Source organism: Triturus cristatus, chromosome 8 (genome assembly GCF_964204655.1).
Source record: "Triturus cristatus chromosome 8, aTriCri1.1, whole genome shotgun sequence".
In the NCBI taxonomy this organism is placed as follows: Eukaryota; Metazoa; Chordata; class Amphibia; order Caudata; family Salamandridae; genus Triturus; species Triturus cristatus.
In genome coordinates, this window is record NC_140591.1 from 1,231,969,047 (window position 1) to 1,231,982,550 (window position 13,504).

Consider the following 13,504-nt stretch of genomic DNA (forward strand, 5'->3'; position numbering starts at 1 on the left):
GTTGGTCAACTAATTTACAAGGAAGAGGTAACAGGAAAATATTCGCGTCATACTATAAATGATTATATCACACAGAACCCCCCGCCCCGTAGCATGAAATGAGGATCCAATTATAGTAGATCTCCCAAATAGAGCACATAAAGGGCTGGACTGCGAAAGCTCAGATTGCCCAATTATAAATTAGGAAATTAATCAAGCTATCTATGCAATGCCAGCTGACCAGACCTATCTCTTTTTTCTTGTATTCGTGCACGCCTTTCCTATTTTCTATTGCTATTTTTCTATGAGCCAACTTATCTGCTAAGTTACACTCCGACTGACCCAGGTTCAAAGCACAATATTATAACTCCTTGTATTTCACACTATTTATGGTCCTTGCTATGTCTTAGGTGGTCTTCCAACATAAACATCAAACCTGATGTTCCATGACTTTTCATTCTCCAAATGTATTGTAACAGGAGTGTTTAGCATTCTGTTTTCACTTCCAATTAAGGTTCCCTGTTTTCCGTTTTTACTGATATTTACAGATAAATACAGTCAGAAAACCTCTTCTTTTTTGTCTGTATTTATTTGTATATGTGGATAAAAACGGAAATTGGATGCTTTTTGAGTGATTTTAAACACACTTTACCATAACGTCCAGGCAAATAACTGTGTTGATTGATAGGTAAGGGGGTTAAGAAAGAAAGGAATTTTAGTAAAGAGGCTTAAACAACAGTAGATGTGCCCAAGGCTGATACGGAAATGTGTGTTTTTTCATATAAGTGCATTGATCTTTTGCAGGTGTTCATATCACTGACACCTGACAGGCATTCAAGCATGACTTCATATTAATTGGTTAAATAAATGTGGAAATATATCAGTTTCAGCGTTATTTTTTTCACAAAACCCATATTAAATATGGATAAATACAGATAAAGTTGGCAAAAAAATAAATATGGATACAGACTGATAAGTACAGACTGAAATGTCCAAAAAATAAATACCAGAAAACCGGCAGCCCCACTTATAATGATCTTTTTATAAGAAAATAAAAAATATTTGAACAAAAAAAAAAGAAATGATACTGGTCAACTAGATTACAAGGCAGAGGGCATTGCAAACACATTTAAGCATGCAATAAACATTTACATTGCACAGAGCCCCTCACCCCTGTAGCATGAACTGAGGATCCAATTATAGCAGACCTCTCAATTAGAGCACTGAATGGGCTGGACCGCGAAAGCTTAGATTGCCAAATTACAAATAGCGAGATTCAACAAGCTAAGTGGGATGCGTATGCCCAGACGTGGATCCCTTGCTCACTGTGCCACTGGATTCAAGCTAGCCTGGCTGATGAAGGGTAATACCCAGAAACCGGGCCCAGGATGCTTGTTTCCGGTCCAGGGAGGCACCTGGCTTGGCAGTTCGGTCTTGACGGTTCCCATGAGGCACAGGGTCAAGACTGATTTGCATATGGCTGGGTCTAAACTGGGGTGGCATGGTGAGCAAAAGAACGATGGATTTAACCAAGATCTCTTAACTGGGGGTAATTGTATGAGTTATGCAGCATTCCGTCCATCATTTGGTTGCGTAACACAAATCTCAGCAATGCCGGCTGACAAGACACCTTGTGTCAAATGCACCCTTCTGGAGCTTTTTAAGTGCTATTCCTCACTATTAACTACCCATCTATGTGCAGTGTGTAGGGAGGTTTACAATAATTGGTCATTGCCCTATCACCTCATAGGTGCTACGATCTCTGTAATTTTAAAACCAGAAAGACCTGCAGACGAGTGTTCCTCATGTGGGCCCATCTCTTTTTTTAATATTGAAATAAAATGCGCATGCGCTGGCATCTGCGCATGCGCATTTGTGTGAAGAAGTTGCCGGCAAGCAGGAAGAGGGAGCCCCGGGACGCCGCACTGCAGGTAAGGTAATTTATTTACTTTTTACATTCTTTAAATTATTTTAAAATGAGTGCGGGCGAGAGGCGGGCGGCGCTTATTGGGGCTACGCGGAGCGCGCGAGTGTGCGTAGATTTTGCCACACTACGCGCTGATCCACGTAACCCCACTACGCCCAGGGTTAATTATTATTATGATTACTATACAACAGTAGGAAAGCGTTGGACTTCGAGCGGGTAAGATTTACTGTTTAACACCAGTCTGTGCTATATTAGTGAAAGTGTTGCACTTCAGAGGGGTTAAATTTACTATTCCCACTCCAGTCTGTGCAACAGTAGGTAAAGCGTTGGACTTCGGAGGGATAAAATGTACTCTTCCCACTTCAGCAAGTGCAACAAGGGAAAATGCTGGCCTTCGAAAGGGTAAGGTTATCTATTCTCACTCCAGTCTCTGCTACAGTAGGGAAAGTGTTGAACTTCGGAAGGGTTACATTTTGTATTCCCACTGCAGTCTGTACAACAGTAGGGAAAATATTGCAATTTGGAGAGGTTACATTTACTATTCCCACTCCAGTCTATGCCACAGTAGGAAAAGTGTTGGACTGCGAAGAGGTGAAATTGACCATTCCCACTCCAGTTTGTGCAACAATAGGTAAACCGTTGGACTTCAGAGGAGGGAAGATTTACTATTGCCATTACAGTCTATTTAATAGTAGGCAAAGCCCTGGACTTCAAAGGGGTTAAATTTACTATTCCCACTACAGTATGTACAACAGTAGGTAAAGTGCTGACCTTCCGAGGGGTAAATTTTACTATTCCCACCACAGTCTGTGCTACATTAGGTAAAGTGTAGGAATTCAGAGGGGGAATACTATTCCCACTACAGTCTCTGCTACAGTAGGGAAAGTGTTGGTCTTCTAATGGGTTACATTTACTATTACCACTCCAGTCTGTGCAACTGTAGGGAAAGTACTTCACTTCAAACACATTACATATTTTAATAATCCTAATCATTTATGTAATTTTTTTAAAACTCTTAATATAAAAAATATTAATTTGCATAAAATTACATATATTAGAAAATAAAAAAATAAACAATTTACATAATAAACAATATATGAATTAATTATCAATTAAAAAATAATAATTATTTAATTGGTACTTAATTAACTTCTCACCATATACCCCTACAAACCTAGCCCACCACACCTAAAACATAAGTAATACAATATGTGTAACTCAATTTACATAATTAATAATCAATTAACCAATTAACAATTAATAATTAATTTGTAATGAATTATCACTTAATAAACTTCTCACACTATACCCCTACAAACCCAGCAGCTCGCGCATAAAATATAACTTTAGCAAATAATTATTACACAATATAAATAATTATTAATCAATTAAAATTAAAATACAGATTATTAACTCATTATATGATGTCTTGCATGTGACTGATTCTACTTTTGATGTTCTAGTCTTATTGAATCACAAACTTATATTATTTTCCCTAAATTAACTGATTGATTTCTGGATTAAGCTATTGTGTTGGGACTGCTGACTTTTGACACATATTCTCTGAAGTAGTATTCTGTCTCGGTTCTGGGTACTAAGTGGTAGATGAGGCTGTCTCAAAGAAACAGTGATTTTTTGATGGCTAGTTTGCAACCTGGTGGAGAAACCAGCATTTGACATTTGGTGTTCAAATCTGGGATCATGACCAGGTCCAGTTATTCCTCACAACCTTGTGGTCTGGAAGTGGAACTAAGGGTCTGATTTCGATGTCAGACTCGGTCCTGGGACCGACCGACACCCGGTCGGTGGTCCTGACCGGCTCATTACAATGCGACCGAACAATGTTCGGTTGCATGCTCCCTTTTCTCAATTGGAGCTCATGTTACGGCCATAAACCGGCCGTAACACAAGCTCCCAATAAAAAAAGGGAGGTGCAGTTCATCCCTGCACCCCTTGGCAGGCACTGCAAGGTGCCTGCCACAAGGTGCAAGGATCAACAGGGGGGCACCATAGGTGGCTCCTCTTTCTACAAGTGGAGGTCGTGCTCTAAACGGGGCCCTGCTGGGTGCCCCAAAAACACACTTTCTGTCATGGTTTCCAAGTCAGACAGGCCTGCATGTAAACCATGTCAGAAACCGTGCATCATAATCTCAAGGGTGGAAAGGCCCGCCCTTGAGTTTACTGGCAGGCTTCCGACTGGCCAACGGGCTCTCAGAGCCTGTCAAAAGCCAGCTGGAATGAACCCCCCAGTTTTCTTTTTCGACAGCCTCCATTATAATGAGGTAGTCGGAAAGTAAACCGCGTGACCCATTACCATGTAACCCTGAACCCTTTTACAACCCGCATCGTAATTGGCCCCTAAATGGCACTTACCAGGATTTAGCCTTTAGTTCTGAATTTCTTTTTTTGTAATTTTGAATTCTAAGAAATTTTGTTTCCTTTCATTTTTCATTGGACGTTTTGTGTCTTGTTTTGTTTGAAATTGAAGTGGAACTGGCAACCCCTCCTTAATTGGCCAAAATGGAAAAGCGGTGTACAGAATGGCCACAACACCAAGGAACTTCTCAACAATATTAAGGAAGTTCCCCAACAAGACTGCCAGCAAAAACAACATCACACCCCTTACAGGAGCTGTGTGCCAACCTTGCCAACTTCTTCCATTACAAGATCGCAACCCTATGCTGAAACTTCAAAACCCAAATCAACCCACACTTATGGACGTCCTCGACAGATACACCACCACCGCAATCGGCACGAACCACAGACTGACAACCTGAACCTCCACTCCACCCAGGACACCACCTCCACCATGAAATCTATCTACACTGTAGCTCCCACAGACCCATGCCCTGACTACATCTTCAACCTCAGAAACCAAAGGATTGGCTTGGAACTCACCACCCTGCTCAAGATCTCTATCGCCACCATAACATTTCCCAACGCCGCAAAATACGCTAAAATCAGACCACTCCTCAAAAAACCCTCTGTGAACTTTAAAACTACTGGCCAATCTCCCTGCTCCCATTCACAATGAAGGTACTGGAAAATATTGTCAACAAGCAACTCATGACACACCTGGAGCAGAACCAGCTACTTCACACCTCCAATCCAGCTTCCACAGCAATCCGAGCACCAATACCTCCCTGATCTCAGCCTCTGACAACATCCAAACCCTCCTCCACTGAGGAGAAACAGCAGCTCTCATCCTCCTTGACCTTTTGGCAGCTTTCAACACCGTATCCCACCATATGCTGATCAAAAGACTCTACCACATCAGCATCCAAGGGGATGAGCTCGGATGGATCGAATCCTTAATGACCTGTAGAGCCCTGAGGATCCACCTCCCACTTTTCACCTTCGAACCCAAGGAGATCACCTGCGGTGTCCCCTAGGGCTTATCCCTCAGCCCCACGCTCTTCAACGCATATATGACCCCGCTGGCTAACATTGTCAGATCCCACAATCTCAAAATATTTTCCTATGCAGACAACACCCAACTCAACCTCTCACTCACCGACGACCCCCACCACCAGAACCAACGTCCACAGATGCATAACAAGCGTAACCGACTGGATGAAGAACAACTGCCTGCAGCCGAACACAGACAAGATGGAAGTACTGATCTTCGGCAACAGCAGCAACATGTGGAACGACTCCTAGTGGCCATCAGACCTAGAACCTGCACCCACTCCCTCTGACAACGCCAAAAACCTCAAAATCATCCTTGACAACAAGCTCACCATGAAATCAAAGATCAATGCCATCTCCTCTACCTGCTTTTTCACTCTGCGCATGCTATGTAAAATCTTCAAGTGGCTACCACTACACATGAGACACATTGTGACATAGTCCTTCATCACCAGTCGAATGAACTGCAGCAACGCCCTCTACATAGGAATCGCCCCACACCTCTTACAGAGACTACAGACCATACAGAACGCCACAGCCAGAATCATTCTCGGCCTGCCACAATAAACCCACATCACATCACCGGCTCACCATACAGAAGAGATACCAATTCAAGCTGCTGACCCATGCAAACAAGCCTCTCCAAAACCAAGGAACCACCTACATTAACGACCTCCTGAACTTCCACCAACGGTCGAGAAGACTATGCTCTGCCTCACTCTCACTTGCCCATACTCCCCATATCTGCCGAAGCAGAAGCAGAGGACGCACCTTCTCCCACATCGCAGCAAAGACCTGGAACAGCCTCTACCCGCATCTCCAGACCATCACCTCACTTCCAAAATTCCGAATGGCCCTCAAGACATGGCTGTTCGAATATGCCGCCGGGACCTGCAATCGCCTGGATACCCCATCGGGTGATTAGCTGTATAAATCCTGATTGACTGATTAATTAAGTCTAGCAGCAAGTGCAATAAAAAGGACTTTGAAATGGCACTGAGAGCCTGGAAGGAAGCCTATCAACCACAGATCGCCCCATTTGAAACAGAGAGAATATGCAGCACCTGCAACAGTACAAGAATTGAGGGAACAGATCCAGTTTTCTAGAAAGATAAAGCCCCATCGTCAACTCTATCCCACATGGGTGGCAGTGTGCCAGCTGGACAGTTGTCTCCTCCAGAACTGGATGTGTGCTGTTTGAGCAAGGAGGAAAGACTGGCTGAACAGGTGTAAAAGTTACAGTTAGCTCAGATAGCCATTAAAGAGAAGAAAGCAGCTTTGGAGCTTGAACAGACTAAGGCCACTATTGCCCTGGAAGAAAATAAAACACTCTTGACACATAAGTCTGAGCTCAGACATTTATCCTTGGAACTTCAGTGAGCTGTGAGGACCAGCAGTTGGATCAGCAACAGCAGTGAAGCGATGAATGAAACGCCATGCATGGGGAAGTCCCAACCCCATTAACTTAAGTATTCAGTACCATGAATAGGTCATGGATAAAATTTTGAAATGGTATGCTTCCCTAGAAATGACACTTCAGATGGGTTAGTCAGATGAAGGTTTTCAACTTAAGATCCAAACAAAGGAGACCTTGATGGATCTAGAGGGTTGAGAGGGCCCTTTGTATGTGAAGGGGATATGGAGCGATACGACCTCCCAAAAGAATCAGTTTAACCAATATGAATCCCACCAGGGGTCATGGGGGTGATTTTTTCCAAAACAGAGGACACCGGATAGAAGGGTAGGTCACCCCGAGTAAGTATGCTAGCTCCACATGACTACTGCTGGGAAGGAAAAAATTCCTTTTTATATATATAACCCTCACACACTCTAGTAGTGTTATGCTTCATCATCAGGTTCACCCTGACTCCTAAATGTCAGGGTGGGCTCGACCATATTTCAGGGAGCACTTATTAGAAGGGTGACCTGGGGGTTTAACTAGAGATTAAAAATTCCTCACCTTCTCCTAGGTACCCCTTTATTCGTGGAGATGGAGAGAAGAGCATAAACAATAGCTTACGGGTAATGTAGACTATTATGGTCCTCTGATCCAATATCAAACCAGATGAAGAACGTTGGACTATGGTTCCTATGGGAAGATTGCTTATGTTGACATTTGGAGGGGACCTAGCCTGGTAGGTCATACTCGACTGTTCCTATTGGAGGATGGCTAGGGTTGATTTGAATATGGCTGGTATCTGTCTACAGTGGTGTGGTGGGCAAAAGAAATTGACTGGAATACATACTAAGTGCCATGTTACCAGTGGTTGGGATCATTTCAAGTATTCTGCTTCATCTTTTTGCTTTTCTTCGAATTTAAATATGACACATATAACTTTAAAGAGGGTTTGTTTGTGTTCTGTAATCTAGCCTGGTTGTTCTTAGTAGTGATAGGGGCTCAGAGGAGGCAGAGGAAAGTGCATACAATAATGTTTAGTACTTTCTGATGTGGGAGAAGTAATTGTTTCATTAGACCGTCAAGATTCCTTCCGTTGCAGTAATCAAGGCTGTTTATGATAATGGCATTGATCACTGTTTTGGAAGAGTGAAATTTGCGGTGGGGTTGTATCTTGTGGATGATGAGAAAGTTGAGTCAGGCAACAATCGAATTGGAGAGCAAGAAAGATAACAGATGCATGAGATTGTCAAAATTGACTCGTAAGCTTCTGACTGAGTACAAGTGATAGAAGCTGCGTGACGGGAAGAACTTGGGCCTGATTCACAAAGGTAAACTTCAACTTTTGTGTAGGTTTACTACTTTTCGGTATTCACTAAGGTAAACTTAGACCTAAAGTCTAACTTTACTAGTAGTAACTTAACTTTGTGAATACAAAAAACTAGTAAAGTTAGACTGTTGGTCTAACTTTACCTTTGTGAATCGGGCCCATGAGCTTTATGTTGGGTATGAGCTCTTTCTTTGCCATTGGCAGAGATTTTTCAGGTAGTTGAGTTTACTTTAGAGGGCACACAGAGAACGTGGGCAACCAGAAGTCTGAATGTTGCCCCTCATTCTATTGATGATTGAATTTGTGAGCAGAGATGATTTAGCTAAGTGAGTTATGGAGGAAAATTGGGGCAAAGGACTAATAATGAGGTACACCGGTTGGTAGAGAATGGTTGGAGAACTTCGTGGAATACCTTGCCACCAAAAAGGTGAATCGCGCCATTTATTTTTTTTGTAGGAGAACTACTATTACACATCAATGAAAGGACAAACATTTTTCTTTGGGCATAAGCATGTGAATATTTGCTTTCTAACATAACTGACCCTCTCCTGCTTGAAACATACTCAACTCTGGAAACAGCCCTGGTCAAGCACAATGAGAACACAACTTCCGGGCTGAAGGGGTTTTATCTCATTTTTAATAACTTTCTATTATATTATATGTGCCCTCTTCACTGCAACATCAGGTTCAGCAGACCTTGCATCACATAACTGCAAACGAACTGCCAGCCAAGAGGTCATGATTACTCAAGCACAAACCACAGAGCTCAGGGTCCTTGTAATGAAGCACATGATGAGTATTGTGCAAAGCACAGACTGAAAAGTGTTCCAGTTCATTTTTTGGATTAGCCTAGTTGCTTTGTTTGATGCCAAAGGTAAAGTCCCAGCCGCCAATGTCATCAGGTGGCTAGCCTTTATCAAGTGCCCCCTTGCTGTTTATTCATGCAGTAACCTCGCCCTGGGGCACGCTGCAGTATAAAGCCACCTCTTGTTTGCCTAAATTCATTATTTAGTGCTTTTCATCAAACTGCCACTCTTTACTACCGTTACCTTTGAACGTGAAGATGTTTTCTTTGAAGACTCTTGTGGCTGTAGCATCTTTGAGCAGCAGCAGGACCATTGCTCGACATTTTCGGTAAGTCTTCGGTTTATATTTTCTTTTCTCAATGTGCAGTTATACACAAGCAGCATCCAATTCAGTAGTCACAACGCTCAAAATACATGCCAAAATTCATTTATTTGCAAAATTTTGAGAAAACAGCAAAGCATCAAATAACCCCTTCCACCCAGAGCATCGCCGCGTAAATAGATAAACGTACAGAATATTTTTCTTGTCGCTTTTTTACATTACATTTCAAGACTGAGGGACAGGCATAAACATTTTCAACAGACAGAATCAATAGCAAAGAAAAAGCAACAAAAACAAAAAATAAGCACTGTCAAAGGCAATCGGCCTGGCTTTCATGCAGTAAAGCAAGCACTGGCATAAACTATTGCTATCATGGAGGTAATGGTGATGGTGATTATGGAAGTGGTTTTAATGGTCTTTGTAATGGTGGTAACGGTGGTTGTGATATTCATTGTGGTGTTTCACAGGGTGGCAATTGTCATGGTAATGATGGTGGTAGTAAACATGGTGGCGGGAATGACTCACATGCGAGTCCTGGAAAAACATTGAAAAATGTCAATTGCAGAAACAAAACATGGATAAGGAATGTTTCTATATGAAGTGCACGTAAGGGATAAATAATTAGATATGTGATGATTGAGTGTATTTTTCACATGTAAAATATTCCCTCATGCATTGTAAAAAGCAACCTATTGGAGGTGGAATGATACACCAAGCATGGGGTGAGGGAGTTATACTCCTCCCCACTTGTGGATGTGATTGTCTTCTTGCCTACTAGACTGCCTTTCTTAAATGCTAAAACCTATTTTTGTCTTCTTGCCTACTAGACTGTCTTTCTTAAATGCTAAAACCTATTTTTGTCTTCTTGCATACTAGACTGCCTTTCTTAAATGCTAAAACCTATTATTTCCATCTTATTTTTCCACTGTTCAGAAAGTAATTATCTGTTCAACTTTCTTTTGGGGTTTACCATTTTCCATGTGCTCGCACCATCAATTTATTTTTGTTTATTTCTCGCTTCCATTTCATCCCTGTCACAAAATGGATTTTTGCTCGGTTTTACATTTTGTAACTGCGCTATGCTTCTAAATAGTTTTTGGTTAGGCGTGCACAGCCATTATCAAATCGGTTTGTGTGCATGGTTTTTCCAGCATTTTGCTGCTAAGGAGGAATGCGTTAGCGTAAGTGAATCCGTGTATCCAGGCCTGTAACCATAAATATTTGCTGGGGGGGGCATAGCCCCTGTAATGGCAACACCATGAGAAAGTTCCGGACAGATTATATTGCCTTAAAGTTTTGGAAAATAATCTGCTATATTAATGTGATTTCAAAGCCGATGACGTATTTTCATTTGCATTTTGTTGATTGTAGTATACACTTTCCTGAGGATTTTTGGTGCAATAAATTATGTATTTTTTAAGTTGTTAAGTAAAAATTAAGATCATTTTATATTACAATATTACAGGGTGAGGCAGAATGGTCAGGCTTTCCACAAGAGTTTTTGGCAACATGAATGTGCAGTGGTGTACATTTGACATTTGTAAGGTTAGCAGCCCTGGTTAAAATGTTTTAAGGCAACTTTGGGAATGCCACCCTAGGAGTTTAGTCTAAGGTTGTGGCAGATGAAACATCACACTAGGGACCTAATAGATATGCCTTCTCCTGTGGTCCAACTAGTTTCCAGGCTCCAAAAGACGCCCATACCATGACATTAAGAATGGTCTAGGACAGTGATTCTTAAGCTATGGTCCATGGGCCCCTAGGGGCTCCACAGTGCAACTCAAGAGGTCTTTGACTGTTTTATAAAAGTAAATAATATTAAGAGATTAATGAAGGCTCCCTCTGCTCAATGTGACTGCGTATTGATACCACTTTGGATTTGTCATTCTTATTTGCTTACTGTATCTACTAGTGCTCTGAAGCGATGGTGAGGTGACATGTCAGAGCTCTATAAAACAAGTAATAAAACATAGATGTTTGTGCCTGGGAAGTATTAGAAGTCTGTTTAAAGCAGACCTCATGGTACACTATGGCAAAAGGTGACACCATTTACGGTGAGCAAATGCAACATATTTGCAGGCATAATCACAGGTGGGGGGGGGGGGACAGCAAGATTTAACAAAAATCACAGGAAACGTATACTGTATATGCGTCATTACTATTACGTTGCTGTGGTATCCCACTGATAACTTATTCTACAGGGACTTTTCACATAGGGATGTACACTTTTACAAATTTTTGATAAAAATCCTTGGTTCCTTTGGCAGGATACCGTTTAAAATCATTCTGTTCAGTGCCTTATGCCTGAGCTTGCAACCTGAACCACTTCACCACATGCACAGCTGTTATCGTTTACATTAAAAGTACCACTGACCAGATGCCAGGCCATCCTCTTGTCTCTGCTGGCACTGTATCTTCGTTGGTTGCTGAGCATTGTTCAGGCCCTGTCTTCAGTGGTGGGGCTGTCTCTCTATTGTTGCTGTGGTAAAGAAACCAGGGAACTCAAGTGAACAAGAACCTGAGAGTAAATCTTGTTTTATAATTATTGATATATGAGTTTTGATCAGTGGTGGAAGTGCATTTAAAAAAAGTCTGGGAATTGTGATGCTGCAGTCAATGGGGTTGGATGAGTGAGCATGTGAGCGTGGTCAAAGGCATGGCTAAAAAAAAAAACAAATTCTTCTGTAACTTTTTTCGATCTTTCACCTTCAGGTAACTACATATAAAATAATGTACAGCTCAAGAGAAAATGAAATACAGAATATGTTATTCAGAGGGAAATGTATTATCGTACATTTTGAAACCCTATTAGTTAATGCACTGCCACAGAGGGACACAGAATTAAATCTTGGTTGGTGCAGTTGAGAATTGTGACTTGTGTGTTATTTGATGTTACAAGCACCCAGACTGTGACAGAATGCACAGTGAACATGTATGTCATTATTTTAAAATTGCATTACACACAGTGTAATATAAGCTACTACAAAATGTGCAAAAAGGTTTCAGATAAAAAAGGGCTGCCAGATATAGATTTTAGTAATACCCACACTGTACCTAGTGCTTTTTTCAATAACTCATTTAAAAGCACACACTTCACAGCTTAACTGGTACTCCCCTTACAATACCGCTCCAAAAGAATGAACTGTGTAATCAGAAAGCAATTCTCTTTTTCTTATAACTGTCCTTTAAAAGCACATACTTCACAGCTCTGTTGGTAACTTCCTTGCAAGACCACTCAAAAAGAATAATTCTTTGCCATCAAGAAGCTTAGAGTGATTCTATCAATTAAAGTCAATACCAGAATTCCAAGCATTCTTTACGTTTGCAGACTGACCAGTTGCGCACATTTACATTTCTTTCAGGCAAGCAGGCACCCTGGAAAGAATACTTGTTTAGCTGTCTGCCTCTCCCTCAATTTCACTGCACAGGAGACTCCCTCTCTGCCTTACACTTCAGCTGAAGGAACAATTGATGGACGGAATGCTGAACAATCCAAACATTCAACCCCCAGTCACAAAGATCTGAGTTTAATCCATGCCACCTTAGTTTGGACCCAGCCATATGCAAATCAGTCTTGATCCTGTGCATCATGGGAACAGTCCAGCCCGAACTGCCAAGCCAGGTCCTCCCTGGACCAGCAACAAGCGTCCTGGGACCAGTTTCAGGGCATCACCCCTCATCAGCCAGGCTAGCTTGAATCCAGTGGCGCAGTGAGAATGGGACCCACATCTGGGCATACCCTTCCCACTTAGGGTGACAAATGCAAAAGGAACAATTGCTGAACAATGCAAACATTCACCCCCACTCACAAAGATCCGAGTTTAACCCATTGTTCTTTTGCTCACCACGCCACCCTAATTTGGACCCAGCCATATGCAAATCAGTCTTGACCCTGTGCCTCATGGGAAGAGTCCAGCCAAAAATGCCAAGCCAAGTCCTCCCTGGACTGGAAACAAGCATCCTGTGACCGGTTTCTGGGCATCAACACTCTTCAACCAGGCTAGCTTGAATCAACTGGTTTAGTGAGCACAGAACCCATGTCTGGGCATAGCCTTCCCACTTAGCGCAACAAATGCAAAAGGAAAAATTGATGGACGGAATGCTGAACAATGCAAACATTCACCCCCTGTCACAAAGATCTGAGTTTAATCCATTGTTCTTTTAATCATCACACCACCCCAGTTTGGACCCAGCAATATGCAAATCAATCTTGACCCTGTGCCTCATGGGAACAGTCCAGCCGGAATGGCCAAGCCAGATCCTTCCTGGACTGGAAGTAGGCATCCTGGGACCGGTTTCAGGGCATCACCCCTCATCTGCCAGGCTAGCTTGAATC

At 42.1% G+C, this 13,504-nt stretch overlaps 1 protein-coding gene across 1 annotated transcript in view; it reads left to right on the forward strand.

Moving 5' to 3' along the window:
• Positions 1-9,005: 9,005 nt before the first annotated feature.
• Positions 9,006-13,504, forward strand: part of OTC (ornithine transcarbamylase) — a 310,400-nt gene continuing 305,901 nt past the window's right edge. The window contains exon 1 of the mRNA XM_085622916.1: positions 9,006-9,174. Within this exon, the coding sequence (XP_085479042.1) occupies positions 9,104-9,174 (71 nt within the window). The 5' untranslated portion in view covers positions 9,006-9,103. The remainder of the gene's footprint in view (positions 9,175-13,504) is intronic.